Source organism: Amblyomma mixtum, chromosome 8 (genome assembly GCF_055824585.1).
Source record: "Amblyomma mixtum isolate Tamu chromosome 8, ASM5582458v1, whole genome shotgun sequence".
Taxonomy (NCBI): Eukaryota; Metazoa; Arthropoda; class Arachnida; order Ixodida; family Ixodidae; genus Amblyomma; species Amblyomma mixtum.
In genome coordinates this window covers 16,096,867-16,124,414 of record NC_143019.1, presented here as the reverse complement: position 1 = coordinate 16,124,414, position 27,548 = coordinate 16,096,867, and the positions used below count along the sequence as shown (strand labels likewise).

At 45.6% G+C, this 27,548-nt stretch overlaps 3 protein-coding genes across 3 annotated transcripts; 1 reads left to right on the top strand and 2 right to left on the bottom strand.

Annotated features, from left to right (window-relative positions):
• Positions 1-1,805: 1,805 nt before the first annotated feature.
• LOC149331479 (uncharacterized) lies at positions 1,806-5,199 on the bottom strand. The gene is made up of 3 exons (XM_089556650.1): positions 4,975-5,199; positions 4,256-4,324; positions 1,806-4,005 (listed from the first exon to the last, which is right to left on the bottom strand). Exons 2-3 carry the CDS (start codon positions 4,257-4,259, stop codon positions 3,350-3,352), a joined length of 660 nt encoding a protein of 219 aa, XP_089412776.1. The 5' UTR covers positions 4,260-4,324; positions 4,975-5,199; the 3' UTR covers positions 1,806-3,349.
• Positions 5,200-7,384: 2,185 nt separating this feature from the next.
• On the bottom strand, positions 7,385-17,123 carry LOC149331478 (uncharacterized). The gene is made up of 4 exons (XM_089556646.1): positions 16,698-17,123; positions 15,040-15,107; positions 12,641-12,949; positions 7,385-9,319 (listed from the first exon to the last, which is right to left on the bottom strand). Exons 2-4 carry the CDS (start codon positions 15,041-15,043, stop codon positions 8,658-8,660), a joined length of 975 nt encoding a protein of 324 aa, XP_089412772.1. The 5' UTR covers positions 15,044-15,107; positions 16,698-17,123; the 3' UTR covers positions 7,385-8,657.
• A 99-nt stretch (positions 17,124-17,222) lies between these two features.
• On the top strand, positions 17,223-26,895 carry LOC149331477 (uncharacterized). The gene is made up of 3 exons (XM_089556649.1): positions 17,223-17,543; positions 18,574-18,642; positions 22,586-26,895. The coding sequence occupies exons 2-3, from the start codon at positions 18,639-18,641 to the stop codon at positions 23,245-23,247; spliced, it is 666 nt and encodes a 221-aa protein (XP_089412775.1). The 5' UTR covers positions 17,223-17,543; positions 18,574-18,638; the 3' UTR covers positions 23,248-26,895.
• The last annotated feature ends 653 nt before the right edge of the window (positions 26,896-27,548 follow it).

Sequence of the window (27,548 nt, the reverse complement as noted above, 5' to 3'; positions counted from 1 at the left end):
CCATGGTCATTGTGCAATAGTGGAATAACAAAAAAAAAAAAATCTTTTCATATAGGAATCTTTTGAGAAAAAATGCAGCAATAAGAAAACAAATTGCATGATTTCACTTATTGTGGTTTGTTGCACAGCTAGATATATACAAATAAGTGTACTAAGTTTCAGTAAACAGTCTTGTACAGGAATAAAGTCGACATTGCTCGCGTAAGAAGGAATGGCAAAAAAGTGAGTTTTGAGAAATATGAGAAGACTTGGAATGACTACAAAAGCCATAATCCAGTGTCCAGGAAGGTTAAAATCCAACATATTTATAGCTCAGCTCCCAGGTGGTCGAAATTTTTGTAGCCCTTCACTACGGCGTTCCTCATAGCCCAAGTAGCTTTAATTGATTTTATACGCGTGGTAGCTTACTTTGCCCACGAACTTCAACACCGGGTGGGCGCCTGGGATTCCCTTATCCACCCATGTGGGACACTACTCTCCAATACAAACAAGAAACAATATTCACTATGACAACATTATAGGAACTATTCGTACACTTTCTGTTCCAGACAAATCTCTCACCACCACTCCAACTAGGCATTCTTCGACGCATACACCTAAATACACTCCTCACTCTTGTCCGTTCTTCTCTCTACCATAGTCGACTCTCCCCAGCTTGCCTGAATCGTCCTGGACCCTATGATAATCTTGCCCCATTGCCATTCAGTCCCCTCTTTTCACACATCCTTCTCCCTCAGTGTGGTGGGTTTGGCTAGTTTTGGACCGGCTGACGGACCAGTTGGCCTTGGTTAACCTGGCCCAAGACACCCTTGATGCTTAATTGGCGTAATATTTCGTTCAAATGGTTCTACATCTCTTTTCTTGTGTTCTCCTGCGGCACCAGTTGACTGAAATGAAGATTTCCAGATATGCTGTTGGTCACGTTTAGAGCAAGCTTTCTGTGCACGCAGACCAGTGCTCCATGGCATGACACATGCCATCACACAAACCGAACTTCAGTGTTCGCATCTTGACATAACCATCCACTTTGTTCCAAACTTCGCACGTCACTTCTGCGAGTTATCAAATACAAGCAAAAACATAGATGGTAAGAAACAGTTACGTCTAAACTGAAAAATTAACAATAAAAATAACTAACAATGCAAAAATTCGGATTTGGCTGAAAAACTTTGTTTCGGTTTCGCGAGATGCACAGGGGGTTTCAACCAGTGCATAATGTCAGGTGGGTACCGAGGGAGGTTGTCTCAGAGCCCCCCCATCAATACTGGCAAGGGATCCAAGACCCCCCAGGCTAGAATGTAGAGGCTGCATGAATCCGAAGCAAGCAACTATTTTTATCCTCCTTGTAGTAGTTAGTAGGAATAATTAACACGCTTTCTAAAACCAGAGATGGAGAAAATACAAAGATGGCAGCAGTATGCAAAGGGTGGAAGCAAAAGGGGAAACCCGTGTCCTCACACTAAGACTCATGCCAGATTCATGTCCGTGTCAAAGTGAGCAAACAACGACCTTTAAAAATGATTTCTCCCATTTGTACAAAACAATGTGTGAAGCAACCTACCAGTCACTTTCTCTACTTCCATCTTTACCTGTGCTCCAATCACTCCTTTTGATGGAGCCACACCTTAAGCACTGGCTACAATTTTGGCTATATCTTTGTAATGATGCTGATTACAAAGAATTTTTGCTGCACTTCATTCAGGAATGAATCCACATTTTTATGAAGCAAAATATGAAGAATAGAAATTTATAAAAAACTTGAAAACTGCAGCTTCTTTTCAAACAAAAATCCACACACAACAAGCTTTGCGGCATGCTTTTTATTCGCTGGAGGAGGTGAGCCAAACACAAAAACCATGGTAGCACAAGATCAATTGTGCATGTCCTCTGCAATGTACCACATTACCTACAGTCAGATACAACTTAAGTCTGCAATGAAGCTCCGCCCACAATAGGGACCACTGCACAGAATTCTTGCACTACAAAAAAGTAGTCCGTTGTTAAAACTTTTTTGTTACCCAACAAGCTAATCACATGAAGAGAAAAACCTACAAGCTCTAGAATTATGATACGTGGCTCATTTAATAAAGTCAACCATTAAAAAGCCGATTACGTTCACTGTTGCAATTGGCTAGCAGAGTAATACAGGACAGTGATCCAGTGTTGCCGGCTGTTTATTTTTAAGTTGTATCCTTCTATAGAAGAAATTCTGGATCCAGCAGCAAAGTAAAAATTAAAAAAGTCACATACCGCACGTTGTCTTTTCCAAAGCATGCCTGATAACCACTTTTGCCATTGAAAACATGAGTCAGAAGCGTGCAGCAAAGGAATATTTTAAGTCTAAACAAAAATCAAAACCAAAAAGCAGCAAACCCACTTGTGCACGGCAAATGCACCTCCGTCAAAATTCCTCTTCACGAATATAAAATGAAAAATTTGCTCGAAATCATTCACTCTAAGAATCCACACATCTCGCACCTCTTCACTGGCACTATGGCTCCACAAAAAACACATCACAAGAACACAATACTCGTTAAACTGCTCCCCCCCTCCTTATGCCCTTTAAAAACTGAGCCACACAACAAAACCTTCAAACCAAACTGGCATAGTAATGCAATGTACGAAAGCTCCCTGAAGGTGCAAGATTTAAAGAACAGTAGGTGCCTTTGGTTGACCATTCTGTTCACAGAATTGCAACTACAGGTTGCATGCAAATCATCATCATCATTATCAGCCGGACTATGACCACTGCAGGGCAAAGGCCTCTCCATTCTCTCTCCAATTTACCCTTTCCTTTGCCAGCTGCGGCCAACGTATCCCTGCAAACTTTCTGCTGTCCTCTGCTACGCTTGCCTTCTCTTCGAATCCACTCGTTTACCCTTTAGGACCAGTCGTTATCTTGCCTTCGCATTGCATGCCCTACCCAAGCCCATTTCTGCCTCGTGGTTTCGACCAGGATGTCATTAATCAGCATTGGTTCCCTCACACACTCTGCCCGCTTACGGTCTTTTAACGCTACACCTATCATTTTTTTTTCCATAGCTCGCTGCGTTGTCCTTAACTAAACCCTTTACGTTAGCCTCCATGTTTCTGCCCTGTAGGTGAATACCAGTAAGGTCATTTTTAGTCGCACAATTGGGGCTCTTCCACGTCCACTTCCTGTTCTTTCGTATCTGGAAGAAGGTATTCATGATCCGTCAATTCTCTCCGTGAACCCTACTAATAACTCTCCCCAGCTATTTATGGAGCCTATGCCATGGTCGCCTACCGCTTTGTCTCCGGCCTGCTTCTTGCCTACCTTTGCATTAAAGTCGCCCTTTAGTACAAACGTCCTGAAGCAAAAGCCCCACTAAAGTGGATTTGCACGCTTGTGTTTTCTCATATGTGGGGTTAAGTTCGCCTGGAATGAGAAGACCATGGGACACAGTGGGCATTGGAACGGCTTCTCGCCTGTGTGGATGCGAAGATGCGCTTTCAGGACACTATTCGTTATAAAGCTCTTGCTGCAATCAGGACACTGGTACGGCTTCTCGCCTGTGTGGGTACGAATATGCACAGTCAGAGGGGACTTCCTTATGAAGCACTTGCTGCAATGGGTGCACTTGTATGGCCTCTCCCCTGAGTGAGTCCGAAGGTGGACTGTCAGGAGGCACTTCTGTGAGAAACTCTGGTCGCAGAGAGTGCACTGGTACGGCTTCTCGCCAGTGTGGGAGCGGATATGCTTTTTCAGACTATCACTTTTTGGGAAGCGCTTGCTGCAATAACTGCAGCGGTACGGCCTTTCACCAGTATGTTTGCGGAGATGGGCAGTCATATTGCTCTTGCTAGAGAACCCCTTGTTGCAGTGTTTGCACACAAAGGGCTTCTCTCCTGTGTGGGTGCAGAGGTGAAGCATGATTTCAGTGCGATTATCCGTGTCAAAGCTGCACTCAGAACACACAAACTGCCGTCCTCCTGGCTGCGGTTCTTGGCGAGGTGATGGGTCACGGCAAGTGGTGTCCGATCCTGCACAGTGCAAGAAAGCAAGTTTCTTTGTTGCTTGTTGTTGTTTCTTTGTTACAAGTTGCATGTGCAAACAAAGATTGCATATGTGGGGCAGATCTGCACAAATATAGGAAGCTGGCAGGACAGCATGCATAGCTTAAGCTTAAAGTGGAAAAAAAAAAAAACTGTGTGTGTGTGCGTGCGTGTGTTTCAACAGTCTAAAAGATGAGTGCACATGACAGCAACCACAGAGACAGTAAGAATGGCTTGCCCATGACTATTCTGCAGACCGGAGCAGTGGAGGTGCACTTATAGAAAATGCAAGATGACAGAGTTCGACCTGAAAAATAACAAAAAAAGAAACACACAATCTTGAATTTCATTCATCCCGTCTCATGTGTCTTGCTTTTCGCTTTTCCGCAAAAACACCGATGAGAATGTGACAAGGTGAACTTGCTCTACATATGCAGACCTGATTAATGTTGACGCACACATAAAAGAACGAGGCTGATTCTTGCGTAGTTGCTAAGGGATATCGATACCTGACCAGTGCAGCCTAGCCTTCAGAAACTGTATTCACGTGAAAATTGTCCATCTTTGAAAAACCCTTCATCACCGCGTGAGATGAAAGCAACACAGGGCAAACTTCATCCACACAGGGCCAGTACTCCCTGAACACGCTAGGGCTCAGATTACCACACAGATTGGCATACCCTCGACTGGCAGAAGGCGCTCTCGCACTTCTCAGCTCGAACTCGCGCAATATTCAATTCGGTTGTTTTGTCTCAAAGAGAATGCGTTGGACTATGCGCTTCAAGTCGCTGCATACATCGCGTGGCACTGCGCGAATGACTCTGAAAGTGACACTAAACTTGGCAGTGTGAACAGCTAGCTAACGGTTCGTTGACGCAGCACGACACTTCGGCTTCAGCTATTCAGCGCAGGTGTTTGGGTCGTCTACCGCTCAAAGAAAGGAACAGGCTGTTTTACCTTTAGAAATGGCACTGAGGCGTCAAGCATGCCTCAAGCTTCATTTGAAACACAGGACCTTCCTCCGTGCGCAGGACTATAAAGGCAAATGTCAAAGTATCTTCACCTGTAGCTTACAGCATCCCTAGTACAACCAGACCGTTCGATTAGCTTGCATGGCTAGCCTTGCACCAACGCCTCCGCGCATACACGCGCGCACAAGCACACCCCAGTGCCACCGGAAGTAAGTAGCCTCGTACCGGAAGTCAGCTTTGGCCGTGCATGACAAGGGACATTAGGGCGGCTTTTCAGTTTTTGTTTTTCTCTTGGCATTTCGGCTTTTCGTCGTCCTAGTGTTCTTACAAGACAATGCTTACCTGTTGCGCCGTCAACTGCAAGAGGAGACCAGCAGACTCTTCGAGAAAAACGTTTCAAAAAGATTTGTCCTTAGCACTGAATGGACGGCCCTAGCAGACGACAGGACGTCTACACAGCTAGGGACACAGCTGTGTCGTCCCGTTTGGTACCATATATATATATATATAGCATTCGTCCTTTTCATCAGTTTTGGTTTAATTCATGGGGGTTTAACGTCCCAAAGCGACTCAAGCTACGAGGGACGCCGTAGTGAACGGCTCTCATGGAGGAAGGAAAACTTCATCCATGGCTGTGTCCTAGGGGTAGCTCGGTAGGCACCGAGGCGATGGGCAGGCCGTCGTCAGGACCGGCGCGCGGTGCGGGCGCCATTTCACCCTGCCCCGCTCAAAGCAGTGCATCCACAAAAGGGTGGCTGAAGGGTGTTTCGCGGAGGGCTGGGAGGCGGCCCTGTCCAGCTCGGACCTCGAGGAGAGTTGGTTGTATTAACTCTATGTCGAGGAGCAACGAGCCCTCGTCGCCAGAGCACGGGCAGCGGCTTTCACCAACGGCGTCCCGGACTAGCGACCCGATCAGCCTTCCCTTAACTAAGGCATTGTGGCTTTCAATAAATGTTTTTATCATCATCATCCCACATGTAGTCCCAACCAGTGGCATTTGGGCGGCAGGGAAGCTGCAGCCGGCACTACAGGCAGGTCACGAGCTCGCCCAGCGGTTGTAAAACTTTATTGTCATAAAGGCGAGGGTGAGAGATTAAGGGTCATCTTGAAATACCTTGCTTGGGCACTCACGACGGCGTCAGGTGCTTCCGGGCGACCTCTAGGGCCCAGCTCACTGTCAGTCTCCGGATTCGAGCGGTCTGATATATGGGGGGTACACGAGGGAATATGCAGAGTTCCGCAACTGAATGCGTGCCATAGAATGCTTGTCTTAGCTAAACTGGTGAATTGTTCAAGCCCAAATTTTGCACAAAAATGACATTTGCCTGGCAGAATTGTTTCATATACCACATTTGTTTGGTGTACGCGCTTGAATCAGTAAGCATTAAGTCGGCTATTTGCATCGTCTGGGGTGATGACGGAACAAAACAAGCCGCTCTTACAGTAGCTGCACCTGTGAAGAATTTCTCTGGCCGTTGCTTAAACTTTGGAACTAAAGGTCGAGGTGTCTGCAGACTCATTTCTTTCTCGGTGAGCCCTTTCTTTTTTAACCCTTTACGCATTGGAAATAATGTGAATATTGCTTACACCGAGCTCATATTTTTCCTCACAGATACAGTACACAATGCGGATGCCTTTTTAAGTTGTATGGTCATATGAATTCCCTTACGCTAAACAAAAAAAAAAAGGCTGTTCTGCTGCGACTGGATTCAAGGACTGTCGGACAGTTTTTTCTTCAAAAAAAAAAAATTGTCAAGTTGAAAAATCGATCAACTAAAACAATTCAAAATGAGAATTTGTACGTGCGCAATATAAACACACGGGGCTTTTTTTCTGTTCCGAGGGCAAATTCTCAGACCATGTAATCCCATCTCCTTGCTCAGCAATAAGTACCCAGAGGCTGAACTTTTTTCATATACCGAGTGTTTCAGCGAACACTTTCAAAAATTTTCAAAAGTAGGCTTTTTGGGGTAAAATATGGCTTTTGCAGCACACTATTACCAGTGTTGGTGCACACCAGAAAAACCAGTGAATCGTCTTAAGTAGTAAGCTGGTTAATTCATTTTTAATAATTTTTTTAACTAGTAGAGCTAGATGCTCAGTTGCAATTAGAGATTTGTAGATGGTCTTACTAATAGCCTAACGTTCTTAGAATTTCGAAAACACGATTACCCTTGGTCCTGTGGCTTGACAAAGTTACATGCACTGAAGGAGTTGCTTGGCCTGCATGCTTTCAAAAGCACATGTATTTTTAGCCTGATGCAGCAAAATTTGTTTTTACTGTAAATCTCGACATGCTTTCCGGTAAGCACAATGCTGCACTGATAAACAAAAAAAAAAAAATTGGCATAAGCTCTTGTAGGAATGAGAGTGATGTGAGAAAGAATGAAATCAAGTCATATTTCAATCATTCATTTCATTAATTATTGGGTCTTTATGGAACTAAACACATTACAAGCAAGAAAAGTTAGAGGCATCCCATTGTACACTTTCCATTCAAAGACTTCATTCAATGGATGCATTTAAATTGTGGTAATTTGTGTTCCAGAATTTCAAGAAAACTTGATGCTATGCACATGGGCGTCCGGAGGGAATTACAGATATTATTTATGCCCTAGTAGAAAACAACTACAAATCTACCGCCTCCCCCATCCCCGGACATCGGGTGCCCTCCCCCCTGGAAAAAGTTCTGTGGACGCCCTTGGCTATGTGTAAATAACACCTGGTTGTCTTTTCCAGGTTAAGTAATGGTGTTATGCTATGTACTGTGAGCACCTTCATTCCTCGTTGTTTGTGTTTTTGTGCTAAGATTTGAGGGGTGATAAAAACTGAACTGAATGAATGAGATTAAAGGGAGGTACAGCAATGGAAAATGCGAGATGTGCTGTTTTCTAGTTGCTGCCACAGATGGTGCTATGATCTCAGGGTGGTAGCAGACCTCACGAAATCTCAAAGCATGATGACCAAGAGCTAATGCTCTTAAAAGCCCTTGACAACAATACTATCAATAACTTGTTTGTGTTTTTGTGCTAGGCTATGAGGGGTGATAGAAAGTGAACTGTACATCAGAAAATCAGAAAACTGTACAAGTTATGGCAGTATTTTGGATGTGCCTCCTTTACTATGCTGCTATTAGGACAGTTTCTAGTCCGACTGTTACTGCCTAGCACGCAGCCTTTGCTCCCTCATTGGACAACAAACTGCCACCGCTCCTTCATTACCAGAAAACATGAACAGGGCTCTGTAAATGTTCAAACTGTACTGAGTATCAAAAGAAAATATTAAAGCAAAAATACTTACAATCAATTGGAAAGAAAAAGCCCTTGACAACAATAGTATCAATAACTATGAAAAAGTTCATCTTTCCATGACAATGGACGTTTACTATTAACCAGTATAATGTTACAAATTGTTCATCTTAATATTTCACATCTCGCAACCCTTTAGTGGCAATATGACCCTGCAAAACACACAACAAGAATTAGGGCCTCAACAAGATGCGTCCCCCCTCCAAAATCCATGTAATCTAAAAAAGCTGCCAGCAAGTGTTCCAGTGCATGCTGGCGGAACAAGCTACAAGCTTCAGAGAATAGTGTGTGCCAGGCAATGATTCTGTCGACAGAGCTCCAGCCACTAGTTGCATGAAAATGCTCCAAAGAAAAAATAGCACTAAAGTGGTTTTGCACACTTGTGATTTTTTACGTGCGAGCTTAAGCTTGACTTGTGTGAGAAGACCATGGGACACAGTTGGCACTGGAATGGCTTCTCACCTGTGTGGGTGCGAACATGTTCTCTCAGGACAGCGTTTGTTACAAAGCACTTGTTGCAATGAGTGCACTGGTACGGCTTCTCGCCTGTGTGGGTACGAACGTGAACTGTCAGAGAGGACTTCCTTACGAAGCTCTTGCTGCAATGACTGCACTGGTACGGCTTCTCCCCTGTGTGATTTCGAAGGTGTTCTGCCAGAAGGGGCCTCTGCGAGAAGCTCCGGGTGCAGTGAATACAATGGTACGGCTTCTCGCCAGTGTGGGTGCGAATGTGGATCTTGAGGCTCTCACTCCTTGCGAAGCGCTTGCGGCACTGACTGCAGCGATATGGCTTTTCGCCAGTGTGAATGCGGAGGTGGTCAGTCATGTTGCCCTTCCATGAGAACCCCTTACCACAATACTTGCACACATACGGCTTCTCTCCGGTGTGGGTGAAAAGGTGATGCATGATTTCGGTGCGATTATCGGTGTCAAAGCCACACTCGGAACACACAAACTGCCGCTCTCCTGCTTGAACTTCTTGGTGAGGTGATGAGTCACGGCTGCGACAAGTGGTGTCCGATCCTGCACAGTGCAAGAAAGCATGTTTCATAAAACACGCTCTCTATGCATATTTCAAACAAAAAAACAGAACATACACGACAGCTGCACCACGTCTCGAGCGCTAATGAATGGTGAAGCAGCTTTTAATGCGAGAGCATTATACTGTTCATGGGTTTTCTTGCAATAGCATTATAGGTCTCGTTCATGAGTTTCATGAATGGGACCTCTAATGCGATCACATTAAAAGCAGCTTCCCACCATTCATTAGCTCTAGAGATGTGATGCAACCATCATGTATGTATTGTTTTTAGAAAATATAGGAGCGGTGTAAAACTGCCCACTATGGCCTGGGGCAATGAAATTATTTTAAATAAATTGAATGCAATTGCCACCTACCCGTCCAGGCACCACATATCACCTGATTGGTCAAGAAATAAAGAGTCTCCCGAAGAACTATCCATGCAAAAATGAGCCTCCCGGGAGCTTGGGAATAGCAACCTGGGCCCCACAAGCCCCACTGATGGCTGCATTTGAAACAGCCACCTGTAAGGGCATTGGCAAATAGCTTAACTACCCCGCTACTGTGCCAGTAGTGGTACGAGGACTCCCCACAACCTATGAATCTGTGAAGGAAAAGGACTAAGTGTGCAGGAGGGATTTCTAATGCAATTGCACTATACTCTTAAAGGGTCCCTGAAAAGGCTGTTAGAGTTTGTCTATAATGCGCTTTCATAACGTAGAGTGCAGGCCAGCTAGTGTTCATGCCACATACAGGGCCTCAAAAGCGAACCGGTAATATATTGTTAAAAATTTGCACTTCCGTGCCTCACGGCAACCTGCAGTGCCGGGCGGAATGCAGTGCTCGTTACGTCAGCAGCGAAGGGCTGTTATATAACCGAATCAAGAGTTAGCCTCAGCGGCTGTGCAACTTCTAATCAGCACTGTTGACAAAAAAAGTGCAAGCAGCATAACAACCCAGTGAGCACATAGCTTCATTTTGCCATCAAAAACTAAGAAAAACATCGAATGTTATCTGCGCTCTAATGATTTTTCTTTCTTTCTTACTGCATGTAATGATTCATAGTGATGACTCAACAGCGCAAACACACACAGACCAAGAAGGAGACAAGACACACACAGCGCTGAACTTACAACTGCGCTGTGTGTGTCTTGTCTCCTTCTTGGTCTGTGTGTGTCTGCGCTGTTGAGCCATCACTATGAATCTACACCAACTAGCCCAATCTGCAGTTCTTCTGCATGTAATGATGCCTCTAAGAGTGCTGTAATATCCAAATAACTTGCGAACCAAAGGTATCTATTGATGTAAGCAATATTCCAGGATGCTGCGTGAAAACACACTACGCAATAAGTGAACAAAGCCCACCCACATCAAGTTTTGTGTCAACAGAGCCTCAGTACTGTACATATTCTTTCTGCCATAAGTGCTGGGAATAGATGACGTATTTATAAATGGGGTGTGATGGATTGCGGACCATTGGTAAACAGACCAGCATTGCTTTCATATGAGAGGAGAACGTGGGCTGGAAAAGCAACAGGAGAAGGAAGAATGGATGATCCAGTAGGCACAGCTGACGTAAAAGCCCTGCGGACAAAATCAGGGAGGAGAAAAGGTTGCAAGGGACACAAAAGGAAGAGGTAACTGATGTGAGGTAAGTGAAGCAGGCCAAGTAGCGACCGGCAGAGGCATACACAGACACAGCGAGCTTTTTCGATGCTACCACAGACAAACATAGAGAAGACAAACCTACACAGATCGCTCTTGAGAACAGAGACTGCAGAAACCACAGTGCTGGTAAGAAGGGGACGAGCTTTGGAGAACATAGTAATGATGTTAGAAACAAAAACGTGGACTCTAGTGCTGTCACATCATTTCATCATCATCATCAGCCTGACTATGCCTACTGCAGGACAAAGGCCGGAGTTACTACATGCCCTGAGCAAATGTATTCCCTTACCACTTCCAGCGCCTGGCTACTTATTGTAAACTGCTATTCCCTTCAGAGACTGTTGACTATTGCCTTAGTTTCCTGCACATTCATTTTTAGACCTACCGTTCTGCTTTATTTGTCCAAGTCATGGATCATGCTTTGCAAACTAGTTTAGTTAGTTTAGTTTATGGGGTTTAACGTCCCAAAGCGACTAAGGCTATGAGAGACGCCGTAGTGGAGGGCTCCGGAAATTTCGACCACCTGGGGTTCTTTAACGTGCACTGACATCGCACAGTACACGGGCCTCGAATTTCTCCTCCAAAGAAATTCAACCGCCGCGGCCGGGATCGAACCCGCGTCTTTCGGGACAGCAGCCGAGCACCATAGCCACTGAGCCACCGCGGCGGCGCTTTGCAAACTGTCTACAAAGTTATTTAGCAAGGCAATTACTAAGACATTCTCTATTAACTCTTTTTCTCAACTGTTCCCTGTTCAGATCTTGGAATGCCACCAGTAAACATGTGGGGAATACCACCAGTAAACATGTGGGGAATACCACCAGTAAACATGTGGGGAATACCATTAGAGAGATCGTGCCTCCCTGCCTGACACCCTTTCTTACTAGGATTTTATTACTTTCTTTATGAAGGACTGCGATGGCTGTGTAGTCTCTATAGACATCTTAAAGTACTTTTACATACGGCAGCTCTGCACCCCGATTCCTTAATGCCTGCACGACTGCCGAGGTTTCAACTGGTCGAATGCTTTCGCATAATTCATGAAGGCTACATATAGGGGTTGGTTAGGTTCTGCAGATTTCCCTATCACCTGATTAACAGAGTGAATATGGTCTATTGCCGAGTAGCCCTTATAAAAGCCTGCTTTTTCCTTTGGTTGATTGAAGTCTAACGTTCTTCTGATTTTCTTAAGAGATTCCCTCAGTGTTACTTGTAGGCAATGGAGAGCAAGCTGATCAGTCTCACAAAATGCACAACAGGAATCATGGCCTTAACAAAATGCATCTCCTCCTAGGCAAAAGTGGCACTAGAGTTGTTTTGCACGCTTGCGATTTTGTACATGTCTGTTTAAGCTCTTCTTTGATGAGAAAGTCATGGGACACAGCTGGCACTGGTGAGGCCCCTCGCCTGTGTGTGTACGAAGATACTCTTTCAGGGCGGCATTCGATATTAAGCTCTTATTGCAATGAATGCCCTGGTATAGCTTCTTGCCTGTGTGGGTTCGAATGTGTACTGTCATGGTAAACTTCCGTATGAAGCTCTTGCCACAATGCATTGATATGGCTTCTCCCCTGTGTGAGTTCGAAGGTGGACTGCTAGGATGGACTTCTACGAGAAGTTCTGGATACAGTGGGTGCATTGGTAGGGCTTCTCGCCTGTGTGGGTGCGGATGTGGGCCTTCAGGCCATCACTCGTTTGAAAGCACTTCGGGCAATGACTGCAGCGGTACGGCTTTTCGCCAGTATGGATGCGGAGGTGGGCAGTCATGTTCCCCTTCCATGCGAACCCCTTGCCACAATGTTTGCACACATAGGGCTTCTCTCCTGTGTGGATGCAAAGGTGATGCATGATTTCGGTGTGATTGTCTGCGTCATAGCCGCACTCGGAACACACAAACTGCCGCCCTCCTGCCTGCAGTTCCTGGCGAGGCGATGAGTCATGGCTTCTATGAGTGGTGTCCGATCCTGCGCAGTGCAAGAAAGCATGTTTCTTAAAACATGCTCTCTATGCACGCTTTCGAAAAACAATACACAAACGTGCAGTCAGCATTACAATCCAGTGTGCACATCACGTCTTCGTTTCGTCATCAAAAACTAAGAAAAGCGTCAGATGTCATCTGTGCTCTAATGCTTTCTTTCTATCTTCCCCCATATAATGATGCCCGTAAGGGTGCTGTAGTATCCCAATAAATCAATGAATACACATAACAAAGAAAGAAAGAAAACAAACAAACAAGCAAACAAATATTTTATAAGTGAGATGATCTACAAGCTTTCAACATTCTTCATGTGCTGCAAAAGCGTCTATTTGATGGAAGCAATGATGGGGCTGGAAAAGCAACAGGAGATTGAAGAATGAATAGAAATAGCAGGTACAGCTGAAATAAAAGCACTGGAGAAAAATCACAGGAGAAAAAGTCGAAAGGGACACTAAAGGAAGAAGTAGCCGAAATGAGGTGAGCGAAGCAGGTAGAGCTACGACTGGCAGAGGCGTACACAAACACGGCGAACTCTTTAGACGCCAACACAGAGAAATGGACAAAAGGCAAGCCCGCACCGATCTCTCCTGAAAATAGAGACTGCACAGACCATAGTGCAGGTGAGAAGGGATGACAATTGGAGAGCAGTCTGAAGAATGTCAAATGCATGTGAGTGCATAGGGCTATCAAGCGGTAAAAAACTGCAACTGGAAAGAATGAAGGACACGGCAGATGCAACAGTCACAGCCAACATCGCTGAACCTCCCGTTTCAAAACCAGGTCCACCGACCGAGAATCCTTCCAATGTGACCAACAAGAAAACGATACTGTTTTGTGTATGGGGAAAACAGTGCTCTCCATCTGAAGTGCTCAATCATTTATGTAGACTATAGAACAGATCTGTGTAGTTCAGGATGAAGAAAGAGGCCACTTTTCAGGAAGTGGTGGTGGATGTGGCAGCTGACTTGCAGAGCACTCCAGAAGCCATAATTGTTAACAACAGAGGCATCAAAGGTGCACACAGGGGTGTGTCAACAGCCAACTCTCAGTAACCGCACCGCACAAAAATGATGACATGGCTGGAACGGGACATACAGAATCGGTTCCGATCTGAACAGTGCCAGAAATGTAAGCTTCAAAGTTTAGCAGTACTCACCCACTGCCAATATAAAGGGTGGAATGAAGACATGACAAGTGTCAGTGGAGAACTAGGACCACGGGAGGAGTTGGTGAACGTGCATGGAGAGCTAGGATGGCATAAGCGCAGTGCAAAGGCTGTGGAGATGCTGGGTCTGTGACTGGGGCAACAGCGGTGTGCTTTTTTCTTTTTTAAACTTTATGAACACAGAGGCCCCTAGCAATGCCATGAAAACCAACTACACAAGGCAGCCCTCTTTATGAAGGCATTGAGAGCAGTTTTTGCTGCAGATTGTACGAACACTACTTCAGCCAAGGAATGCAAGGAGGTAACCACAGAGCAGCAGCGAAGTAAAGTCCCCATTGTAAGAGGGGGGGGAGTCGAATAGTGGGTGGGTAAAGCAAAGGAGAATGCGGTCTACCAAGACAAACACAACATGAAGTGCAGTTGTGAAACAGTCAGCAGCAAGTACAAGCCAGGCCCAAGGACAGCACAATGCAGGAAGCAGGGCAGAATTTAACGGTTGTTCTATCAAACTCTTCATGAAAGCTGCTGGGGCAAAAGTGGGAGGAGCTACTCCATATCTTAGAAAACTGTGACGTTTTTGCCACATGGTTCTCAGAAACCCACTTATGCAATGTAGACAGAGTTACCATGTTGGCAATGTGCACAGTTGCAGATTCGGGATACTTCAAGGTGCAGTTGCAAGGAAATTAAAGATGAAAGGCTGAAGGTGAAGGTGGCATCAAAGTTAATTGATTGTGTGAACAAGCTGTGTGAGTGTGTAGGGGCTAACCTGAACAAATAGGGGAAGTTGGCAGCATATGCAAAGGTTAAAATGAAAAAAGAAAAAAAGGCTAAGTTTTGTTGCAACACGGCAGTGCACATGACAGAAAATTCCCGAGACAATTTTGAAGAAGATGGTAAGAATGGCTTGCCCATGACTAATCAGTAGTCAAAGCAGTGGAGACACACTCATCCAAAGTGTGAAATGACAGCTTCCAACCTGAAAAACAAATAAAAAAAAGGAATTACATCATCGCTTACAGAACTTCCTTCATCCCTTTTCACGAATTCGTTTTTTGTTTTTTGTTTTTCACTTTTCTGCATACCTACTGATCCCAGCATGACAGAGCGAGGTTGCTCAGCGCAACAGCTGGTTGAAAACTGAAAAAGCCATGCAACAGACGAGGACACAGGAATAGACAAAACGAGCACAGACTACTGCCGCAGGACCCTAATGTTGTCCGTTCCTGTGTCTTTGGCTGTTGCGGTTTTTTCTATTCCTGCAAATAAAAAAACTAGTCCAGATTGCCACTCTCAACTAGAATGAAAAGCAAAAATAATGGAGAAACTAAGTTCAGTGTTTGCTGAATAGTTCTGCTAGATCTGACAGATTTCAACAATAAGAAAATGAAAAGGGCTGCTGATTCTATTGCTTCCAAAGAGAATTCAGATATATGACTAGTACAGGCAAGCTTCCACGGACTGCATTCACTTGAAAACGATTTATGCTTCAAATAAGAAAAAAAAACGACTTTCTTATCAATGCCACATACACGCAAACTCCAAACTCTTATCACATACAAAACTACACACAGCACCAAAAAGGAAAAAGTCACCTTTCACTCCCAAATGCAGAGCATACAGTATATATGCAAATTGGTTGCCTTGTTTGTCTCCTTCATGCTTGTTATCGAGAAGAACTATTTAAAATTTGGTCACAATTACTCAACGCAACCATAACTTCATGATGGAAGAGAGTTCGAAAACAGCTAGCAGATTACTGCATCAGGCTGGTATTGGGATTATGCAAACAAGTAGCTTTCGCATTGCATCCTTCCCACTGACAGTCCGATCTTGACAAGTTTAATGTTGGATTATGAGAAACACATCCTCCACAGATCTGAGCTAGCTCTAGCATCAACCAGATTGATTACATACCCAAAATCCACGTATTCCATTAAAACTGTGAGGATAAGTAAGATACATATACAAAAAAAAAAAACAAAAAAAAACCGGGCAACTCGATAAGCAAGGATTTGATCACAGGCTAGGTCAACCACAATGATTTAAAAATGCAAGCAGCAACGGTACTAGTAAGACAAGAAAAAAGGCATGGAAGGCATCGCAAGCACTTGTTCAATCCAAAGTATTTGCCCATTTGTACAGGATAAAGTTTATGGTTTTATGGGGTATACCATCCTAAAGCGACCCACGCTATGAGGGATGCCGTGCTGGAGAGCTACGGATAATTTCACCCACTTGGAGCTCTTCAAACATCACACAGCACACGTACGTGTTTCGCTTGCATCTAATTAAATGCGACCGCCGCGATCGGGATCGAACCCGCGTCGTTCGGGTCAGAAACCGAGCACCAGACGTCACAACAAGTGAGCAGTGCCAAACACCACGAACAAAACACACTACACAGGACTACAAAAGAGCAGATGCACAGCCCAGCTTTCAGTTGCACTCTAGCGATAACCTGTGCCCAGCAAACACTGCAGCCAAAACTCCGGTGATTTTGTCTCGGGGAGCAGGCGTTGGATGCTTCCAGACGTGAATACGGATACTGAACCGCGGCGAATCTAACCTTTCAGGTAAATTTCACAGAGCTGCAACGACCGTAAACGAAAGCACATCGAAACTGTTTTTTGCTTCAAAACAGCAGACGCTGAATCGTCCGCACCATAGTCCGCACTCCGCACAGACGCTAGTGCGCGGCATTTACAACAGCTGATGATACTGAACATGTGCTGATCTATAAAGGGGGATCACAGTGTACTGGATTAGGCCGTTAAAAATGGAAAAGGAATCAGAAATGCAAAAGTAAATGGGTGTGGGGTTATTGTCTTTGCTATGACGGCACTTCATGGTTTCCACAAAAGTTCTTAGAGTTTGTTGAAAAAAAAAAATAACGTGGCGCACGCTACTGTCCGATACAAAGGATAAAGCCATTTATTTATCCGCTATTCGCCCTGCCTAATCTCCCGCCGTGGGTACGTGCCACCAAGCCCGAGAACATCATTATCATCATCATCATAAAGCCGTTATCATCTCTCCATCTATTCGTTCGTCCATCTAGTCCATTCATCCAGCGTTACCATGGAGAGCGTTACCATGAGCGTTATGTACTAGTACACTGTACTAGCGTCTTGTCATAGGGTTTTGTCGTCTTGTATCTACTACAATCTACGGTCCTTAAACAAGAGGGCGAAGGACCTGCGGCTCTGCTGCAAGCTCCGGCTACAACAACGGTTGAAAAACATCTCCATCACTCCCGATTGTGATGGCCAAGAAAGCAGCCCGTTTAATCGACGCGCGAGCTAACCGAGCTTAGAAACTGTAGAACAACGCCTGAGCGCTTGAAACTAAAAAAAAACGTGTTTCGTCTTGCGCTTGATGACAGACGTTGCAGGCTGTCTCAACGACATCTAAGGTTAGATTCGCAGCTCAAACAGCCGAAGTGTTTGCTGTGCACAGGAAATCGCTAGAGTGCGACTGAAAGTTGGGCTAGCTGGGCATCATGCAAGTGTTCCTGCAGTGTTTTTTTGTTCACAATGTCTGTGACCGTTTCCTTGGCGTCAAAAAATACCGGCGCTGCCTCGGCGCTGTGATCAGATCCTTTTCTCAAGTTGCTGGTGCCCAGATGTGTAGAGGATGTGTTGCTCATAGCCCAACAGCAAGATTTCAAGTTTGGTTTAGATTTGAGCTTCAATGGCGAGGGTGCAGTATGAAAGCTACTTGTTTGCATAATCCCAATATCATCCTGATGCGATAAGCCGCCTCTTCTAGCTCTCTTCCATCGTAAATGTGATGGAATTTATTAACTGTGACCAAAGTTAAATACTTCCCGGTAACGAGGACAGGGAAACGAGGGAAATATGCTGCATATACTGTGCTGTGCATTTGGTAGTGACAGATAAGACTTTTTCTTTTTGATTCTGTGTGCAGATTGTGCATCTGGTAAATACCGTTCTGTGCATCTGGTAGATAGTAACGAAGTTATATATATATATTTTTAGTAAATGCAGTCCCTTGCTGGAAGCTTGCCTGCTCTGGTCAGGCATCTGAATTCTTCTACCAAGCACTTTTCCCACTTTTTCTTTTTTGCAGCATTCAAAATACTTCAGATCAAATTAAATTACTCGGCAAACGCTGGGCTTAGTCTCTCTTGGCCTTGGGGCAGCAGTCGGCTCTCATTTTTTTGTGTTACGCTGCCTTTTCCATTGTTGTTTCTATTTAGCTGTTGGACTGAGCAACTTCATCTTGTCACATTGCGATCAGCAGTTTATAGTTTATGGGGGTTTAACATCCCAAAGCGACTTCGGCTATGAGGGACGCCGTAGTGAAGAGCTCGGAAAAGCACAAGTGTTCGTCCAGAAAAGTGAAAAAAAAAAATCATGAAAAGGGATGACGGAAATCCTGTCAGCGCTGATGTAGTTCCATTTTTCTTTTTTTTTTTCCAGGTTGGAAGCCGTCCTCTCGCATTTTGTATGTGTGTGCTTCCATTGCTCCAATCTGCAGATTAGTCATGGGCAAGTCATCCTTACCATCTTCTTGAAAATTGTCTGAGCATTTTCAGTCATGTGCTCTGCTATTTCACACACTGGTGCAACAAACTGTGCCTTGCTTTTTTTTTTTTTTCGCTTTAAGCTTTGCAAGACCTCCAGCCAACTTACCATACTTGTGCAGCTTAGCCCCTCATTCGCACATCATGTTCGTACAAGCAGTTGCTTTGCTGCAAATTCGTGTTCAGCTTCAACTGTGCCCTGAACTATTCTTGATGTGTAACTGTGCCTATTGCCAATATGGTAACTGTTTCTGCTTCATGTGAGAGGGTTTCTCCAAAGCAGGCAGTGGTAACATGTACTTTTTCCAAGATATGCAACATCACTCCTCCCACAGTTGTTCCGAGTGCCCCCATGAAGGTTCAAAGTGAAGGACTCCTGTTAGCTCCTGTCCTGCCTCTTGCTTTGTGCCGTCCTTGGATCTGGCCTGTGCTTGCTGCCGACTTTCACGACTGTTGCGTCCCGTCTTGGTGGCATGCATCTTCTCTTTTATCTACCCATGCACCGTTTGTTTTCTCTCTTTCCTTATGTCCTGAAATTTGCAGTAAATGGAGAAAAACTAGCTTTGCGAAGCAAACTTCCGTAGTGTACTTTCTATGCCGTATGCATGCGCGAGTAGTCTCCAGTAGTGCACTGCACGGGCTCGGGCCAGCCCGCGGGCTGGGTCGGGCCAGGACATGATTTGTTTTGCCAGGCCTGGGCCGGGCTCGGGCTTAAAGCTACGGGCCCGAGCCGGGCTTGGGTCCGTACAGAAACGGCTGGTGTGCGACTTTTCATTAACTATTGCAGAGTGAAGTACACAACTGTGGCATTGAAGCAGCGACACGGATGAGCTATGAGTTATAGTACGCGCTGAGAGAAAGGCTAAGCTTTATTCGTTGACTTATTTATTTCCTTATTTCTACACCGCGGTGCAGTAAGAGTAACATTCAACCAGTTTTAATTGGCCATTGATTGTTCGTCATCCCAAAACATACCTATACACTGTTAGAAATGCATTCGGGAAGAACATATTACTTTAGGACGCTTATAGTCTTCTAACACATACCGTGAAATACTCATGCCTTTTAGCTTGTCGTTTCTGCTGAATGGCGACCAGTTCGGCTGTGAGCTCAACCTGTGAGATCGTGTTCTTTAAGAAAATGTCATCCTACTGCTTGCTAGGCTGATTTCATGTTTATACTATGCGGGGGGCAGAATATAACTGATGACAATCATGGGGGAACACAAAGTAGACTACTATGCGTGTATGCGGCCCTTTTTATTTAGCTCTCAGAACAAACGGGCCTGGCGAGCACGACTCTTAATCACTTCCTTCTGGGTTAAAAAGAAGCAACTTTCTGGAAGCCAAACTGCGGTTTCAGAACCTTTGTCGGCCAGTTCCTTATCGGTGTAGTAGCAGTCTACTTGCTCAGAGTGAGCAGTGTACCTAAAGCGTTACTCTGAAACGGACCGGGCCGGGCCTGGGCTGGGCTTCACGGGCCGGGCCGGGCTCGCTGGAGCGATAATTTAGCGAGCCCGGGCCGGGCCCGGGCTTGAAGCTGTGGGCCTGGGCCGGGCTCGGGCTTGAGGTCTCGGGCCCGGGCCGGGCTCTGGCCTCAGATTGAGGCCCGTGCAGTGCTCTAGTCTCCAGTACAGCGAAGGTATGGCACTTGTTTTCGAGTCACTGGTAGTTTGTCACCTACAAAACATGAGCAGCGCAAGCATTGAGGTGAAGGCCGGTCGATGTCCTGAAGCTTGCGTGTCTTTAGAATCTGCCTTTCAACAGTGTGATTCCAACTGGCCAGCCAGTTAAGCTTAGCATGAGCATGAGGTATAATTTAGGGAGTAACACGCACACGTACGGCTACTTCCATGTATATGATACATCGCATCAACCAGAATATCATCTTTGCTGACGGTGCTCTTTTAAATGCTCCCTATACACAGAAACACTGTGGATCATTGATGAGCGACAGCTTGCGAGAGAGCTCGCCTTTGTGGTACGCCTTGTACGGCGGCTATGCGTATACAGTGTTCTGTGCTGTGCAGTCAATTTTTTGTACCAAGTAGATAGTAGTTATTCTTGGTAAAGTCCATTTGTAAAAATCTCACAGGCAGAGTGGCCAGTGGCAAAAATGGCTGCGAGGCGCGATCCGTCCGTCCACTTTGGGCTAAGAGCCTTGCAGTTACACAGGTTTGGAAGGACAAAAAGGGTTAACAATGCGTCAGTGTCAATCCACTCCACATCCATCTCGTGAGATTCACACCTTACTTGGGTAGCCTTATAGTGATCTTGAAGTTCCTTTAGACAGGGCAGTGCTGGGCTCACGTGGAAGTTTTTTTTTGTCCTTTCTGCCGTGTACGTGTAATGCGCATCGTTCTCGGATTGTGCTTGGAATATTTTTTATGTTTATGTACAGTTGGGAGCAAAAGTGACATATAACATTAATAGCTTGGCTAGACTTGATTGTTGTGCCACTTTCCATCAGTGCCTACTGTCCCGACAGACGAGAAAGTGACCGTTTTCATCCAAAGGGATCTCATTTTGCTTGCTTCGATGCACTCCACTCTAACTTGCCGTAAACCCAAAAGGCACCGCAAGAGCAGTGAGCAATTCAGCCGCCAGTGTTGTATACCACTTTTGCACATGACAGTACTGCATGTTGCAGTGAAGATCGCGGCCACATGGTGCATTTACGCATGTGGGCTTCTGGCGCCTGCATCTTCACTGCGACCAAGCGCCGCGTCCTGGGACTTTCAGTCTATCCGATTTCAACTGCCGCATCGATCTCATTAATGCGAGGTCATTGTTCTTTGTACATGGGCACAGCTGCATAGAGTTGCTGCATTTGCACTTCACTGTTTGTGTCAGTTGTGCAACGTGGTGACCCTGGCACTGTTCTATGCACCGTTCAGGATTCTTGCAGGCTTTGTGTGCTAAATTGCACACAGAGGCTGATCAGCACAGAGGCTGATCAAACCTGGCCTGGCTCGCAAGGGTGAGGAGGTGACTGAGTGCGATTAATTGCTTCTGAATGAGGGAAACAGAAGTATGCAAGAAAGCGTGACTGAGCTGGCTGACGTAAATGAAAAACTGGAGAGGTTTTTAATGGAGAGAAGATTCAAAAAAGCATTTTTAAGCTTTGGAACAAAAAGTGAAGAGCCACACATCACCACAATTGAGCTGCTGTGCTCAATAGCGTGTGCAGTTTATGGGCTGTTCCAACTAAACATTATATGACATATTTTGCTAAAGGCCTGCTCATACAGCATAAAACTTAGAATTTAAGACCTCTCAGATGCCACTCTTTGTCAATAATAATCTTAATAGTGTAGCACATCTTTACGTCACACTCAAGCTTTTCTATCGCTGTTTGCCAACCTAAGAGGTTCGGAAACTAAAGGCTACATGCTTCAGAGGGCATCTAAGCCAATGTTTTATTGCTTTATTGCTCCAAAGTGCTCCAGATTCGAAATTTTAGTGCTCCGGACTGCTCCTAAATTGATGTTCCTCTGTTCTAATATGCTCAAGATTGCATCTTACCAGTAGCATTACTTAGAAAGCACTAGAGCACAGATGACATCAGAGGTTTTTCTTCGTTTTTGATAACCAAACGAAGATGTAGTGCACTGATTAGAAATCGCACTGTGGCCGATACTGTAGCTCCTGACTTGGTTACACATTGAACCACAATTTTGTGATAAGCTGTTTGTGGCCTTCCATGGCAGTGTCACTTGCATGCCTGCTTTAAAGCAAAGCTTTGTTTGGCCATCAAGTTTTTAATGTTGGCTTGTTTGGCCCCCATCTATGCCTGTAAAGACAGTGACCAAGCAAGAACTGCTTCACCGTTCATTAGCTCTTCGTGTGATGCGATGCAGCTCTTGTGTATGTGTTATTTTTTAAAACATGCTTTCTTGCACTGTGCAGGATCGGACACCACTCGTAGCAGCCGCGAGTCATCACCTCACCAAGAACCGCAGCCAGGAGGGCGACAGTTTGTATGTTCCGAGTGTGGCTTTGACACAGACAATCGCACCGAAATCATGCGTCACCTTTGCATCCACACCGGAGAGAAACCATACGCGTGCAAGCACTGCGGCAAGGGGTTCTCATGGAAGGGCAACATGACTGCCCACCTCCGCATCCATACTGGTGATAGGCCGTACCGGTGCAGTCACTGCCGCAAGCGCTTCGCAAGGAGTGAGAGCCTGAAGATCCACATCCGCACCCACACAGGCGAGAAACCCTACCAATGCACCCACTGCGTCCAGAGCTTCTCACAGAGGTCTCTTCTGATAGTCCACCTTCGAACTCACACGGGGGAGAAGCCGTACCAGTGTACTCACTGTGGCAAGTGCTTCATACGGAAGTCCCCCCTGATAGTACACGTTCGTACCCATACAGGTGAGAAGCCATACCATTGCAAGCATTGCGACAAAAGCTTTGCATCGAACGTCGGCCTGAGAAGTCATGTGCGCACCCACACGGGCGAGAAGCCGCATCAGTGCCAATTGTGTCCCATGGTATTCGCACACAAGTCAAGCTTAAAGTCGCATGTGAAAGCCCACAAGACTGCAAAACCACTCTAGTGCCAGTGTGGCTTTGGGGCATTTGCGTGCAACCGGCGGTTAAAAGTCTGTTGACAGAATTTTTCTCAAGAGCACACATTTTTCTCTCAAGCTTGTAGCTTGTTCTGCGAGAATTCAATTAAGCACGTGCAGACGTGCTTATGTATGGAAGGTGGTACCTGGCCCGGCTTTCGGAAACGCCATCATCTGTTTGTCAGCGAGGACAGGCCTAGCCCTGGAAACATGACAAAGGAAAGCAGGACAATCAGCCCTTGCAGCCATGTCCCAAACGAGGCGGTGCAGAGTCACCTGGACAGGTCCTCCTTTGAAGCATGGCAGGCTGTGGCCAAGCTGTCTTACGAATGCCGCCTCAGCCAAATGCATGAGGGGCGTTGAGCACGCGAAGTCTTGAAGTACATCCTTTTGAGACACATTAGTACTTAGTAGACGCTGCGAAAGAAGCGTCTCTCGGAAAACTACGAACAACATGCAAGTTGCCCCACTCACATAGGCGTCTCCACCCAGCGAGCGGCACAATATCCAGGAACAGGTGCAGTGTGTGGAGCAGCTGAGTTGGCAGCAAACGGCCTGTGAGAAGCCAGCCGTGGCAGCGTGCCGACAAGGGAAAAACAAGATAGAAAAGAACCCCTGTATGACAACTCTAGGGGTAGCGAACTACTGTGCAAGGAAGGCTAGGAGCATTGTGCTTCGCGCTTGCCTCCTTTCCTTTGGGCGAAATATACGGAGGAAATGAGTATGACTTGCAAACTTTGCGGAGGAGCCAAATAAGTCACCGGGCACATCATGCTAGAATGTGCAGGCCTGCAACCGTCTGCTTTGGACACAAGACAGTCCCATACCCGACTCTATCGACGGATCCAGCAGCCTTGAAGCACGAACGATGGTGCTGAGTTTTCGCCGATCCGACGAGTCACCACAGTGGAAGTTGATTGAGTGAAAAGAGGCGCTGTGAACATTGGTAGCATGCATGAAACGGGCATCATGCTTAAGGGTTCCAAATGTGCTTTATTGCCAGCGGTGTTGTAGGGGTTTTTTTACTTTAGTTACTTTTTATTTGGCTTGATCCAATTTCGTGTCAGTGATCTCCCGATTCAAAGGGGCAACCAGGAGAATCATCATCATCAATGCTGGTCATGTGATGCTGAAGCCCGGTGTGTATGTGTGTTGTGTTGTTATGTCGTGGTTTCGTGTCAGTGATCTCTCGATTCAAAGAGGCAACCAGGAGAATCACCATCATCATCAATGCTGGTCACGTGATGACGAAGCCCGATGTGTATGTGTGTTATGTCGCGGTCATAGTAATCCGATGTATCTTCTAATATCCATTCGCCGGCGATTGCTTAATGTATCGCCTGATTTGTACAAGCAGACGCCGTCACCCTTCAACAAGATCTAACCCGAATCGAAACTTGGTGCAAATGTTGGTTAATGTCCCTTAATATTGCTAAAACATGTATGGTTTCTTTTCGTCGCAGGCAATCCCGCATTTCCTCAAAATATGTTCATTTCGGTTCTGAAGTGTCTTCCGTTCTTACCAGCAAGTATTTGGGCACTACGTTAACTCGTACCCTAACATGGTCTTCACATATCACAAACATCGCTAATGATTCTAACCGCACCCTTGGCTTTCTATGTCGCCATCTTCGTTTTTCTACTCATTCCATCAAATTATTAGCTTACCAAACTTTCGTCTGACTTCTTGCACTCTGGCGGTGTCTTCTACGGCCGTGCCTTCAGGCGCTCATCTCGGTTCTAGCGCCAAGCCCACAAACTCTGCGGCACCTCACAGCATGTCCAGGACTCTGTTCGTGACGACGATGGGAAGGGCAATGATGCAGGCTTTAAGGTGGGGTCTTCAAACCTTATGGAACATTTCATGAAGGATATGCCAGTGTAGATAGACGTTGCCTCATCACATCACACGGTCCACACCAGACAACTCGGTGCTTGTTCCTGTTCAAGCCTCATTTCCTTCAGACATCTCCATCTTGAATTAAGTGTATATCATACTGTTGTGTCCTAGATTATTTCCCTATGACGACCAGTCAATATCGTCCATGGTCATCATCGTCTGGGGACGGTGTATCTAGCACCAGGTGATGTTCATGGACACATCTAGCGTTCCCGCCATCGCTGGCCCTTATACTTATCATCCGGACAAGAGCAGCAGTCAGTGCCCTCTCATGGGCTGGGCTCCACTCAAAGCAAGAGTGCTGTACCACTTCAACAAAAAATGCAAGCAGGAGATGCAGTTTCCTGTGCCCCGATTGTGGTTGTGTCGCGGATATTCACACCACGATCACCATGAGCTTAGGATTTTCACCTTTCGAACTGCCGCGTCGGTACATAGCATACCTATGCACCACCAGCAACGTACATCAAGGGGCAGAACAGTCCCAATATGATTGAGGATTGCAGATTGTCTAACTCTTGCAAACTGCGCCTGAAAGGAAAAAGTAAAGTCTTACAAAGCACCCAATTGAAGGTGCCTATGTCACTATCCAAGCCCCTGTCGCAAGCTAGCCTTGTACTTGATTTAAACGGTAAGCTATATGCAAAGAGAAATGCTAGGACACCACCTGGTATGCTGTACTACCAACGGTTGCCCAAAATTTTGGTGTTAATGTAGTCAAGAATGCTACCACCACTTCGAGGTCAATTGATGATGGCATCCCTGGGATTTTATCAACACCTGCGGTACCTGTTGCTGAAACTAGCGTGGTTGCTTCAGCGTACGCAGTTTTGTGTTGTGCGTTTGTTGTTTCAGCCATTCCTCTCAAATTCATGAATTTTCGATTAGGAGGAGGGAGTGTGTGCAGGGCGGAATGCATGGTCCGTTCATTATGTTTGCTTCCTTTCCATTGTCACTGCCCCTTATGTGTGTGCGCACTCTAACTATGGCCATAAAGGTGGAAACGGCTTCCCAGAATGCATGCAGTGCTCGTGGGTAAACAGTGTTGCTGACGCCAATGTAAATTTGGTTGGTTATATGAACTTTGTCAAACTAGTTGAAAAAACGGTCCATGAAACGTGTAAACATAGGCTGTGGATTGTAGACTTTGACAGGCACAGCTGCCTATGTGCGACTATGGCCTAGTTGTATTGACCCGTGTAATGCAAGTAAATTATGCATAGTTTTCGAAGATGTAACCTCCACCTAGAGGGAAGTGACAGAAACAGAGGAGAGTCTTTACTTTTCCAGGCCAAATAACGTTGACATCATTCGTCAAAATTAACTGCATGCATTCTTGCTCTCCCCTACAAAAATACCTTGAGGCGCTGCTACACTGTCTATGAAACAAATAAAACCTCTTTGTGGGCTAGTTGGTGCATATCGATCTTGTAAAAAGCTTTAGTGCTGACACAAACCACGAGAAAGACAACACACACAACTGACAACTGTTTTTATTGGTGTAAGGTCGCACCTTATATAAGCCGAAGTTCTGCATGAAAAAGGAGGGAAATGTGCATAATAAGGGTTGATTATTAAACCAGTATAGCAGAACACATGCGCAGGCAAGCAGAGGAGTAGCGCATAAAATAAACTTTCTTTTGTTTTTAATTCGGTCAGCACGTAGCCGCTTCTAGAAAGTCAAGCTCAGCCACAATCAGCGATAAACACAGTGTCTAAAGCACTCGCACTCAAATTTCTTTGTGATGGTCACTAAATTTCCGGAGCCCTTCACTATGGCGTCCCTCATAGCCCGAGTCGCTTTGGGACGTTAAACCCCATAAACCTAAACCTCTACACATATCCACGCAGTCTTGTCAGTACCCATGCCATGAATCTTTTGCCCCTTTCAGCCACATATCATTTGCACTTCTTGACATGCGCAGTTAATGTGCGTACCTGTCAGCTAGGTTCTCTAATATTTGGGCGTGCTCTCCTAAGCGGTCACTGACACAACGTCCAGTTTGGCTGACATAAAACTTTCCACGTGGCATAGGAATAGAATGCACCACTCCAGTGGAACACTTCACAAACTGCTTTTCATGATTTTTCTCGCATCAACATTTTTCAGCATTGCAAATACGCAGCTACAACTTTCCCAACTTATTGGGAGTCAAGAAAACAATGGACAGACCGTGCCTGCTAGCACACTAAAACTGAAAATCTCGGATTTCGCCGATGTTTGTCAGTCTGAAGACTCTCACAGGAGCCAACTTGCCAGCAGGCCTTGTGGCAGAACAAACAGATAAGGTTTGCTGGCCACTGCATTAGACCACTATGCCATCACAGCAGCCTAACATCCCACATGTTTAACTGCATCTCTCTTGTTGCACTTCGGATGTCATTGCCT

Bases quoted from the DNA above. Each gene is read 5' to 3' on its own strand.
- LOC149331478 (XM_089556646.1), bottom strand. The intron at 9,320-12,640 runs GCGAGAAGCCCT...TGCACTGTGCAG, and splicing joins CCACATCCGCACCCACACAG to GATCGGACACCACTTGTCGC.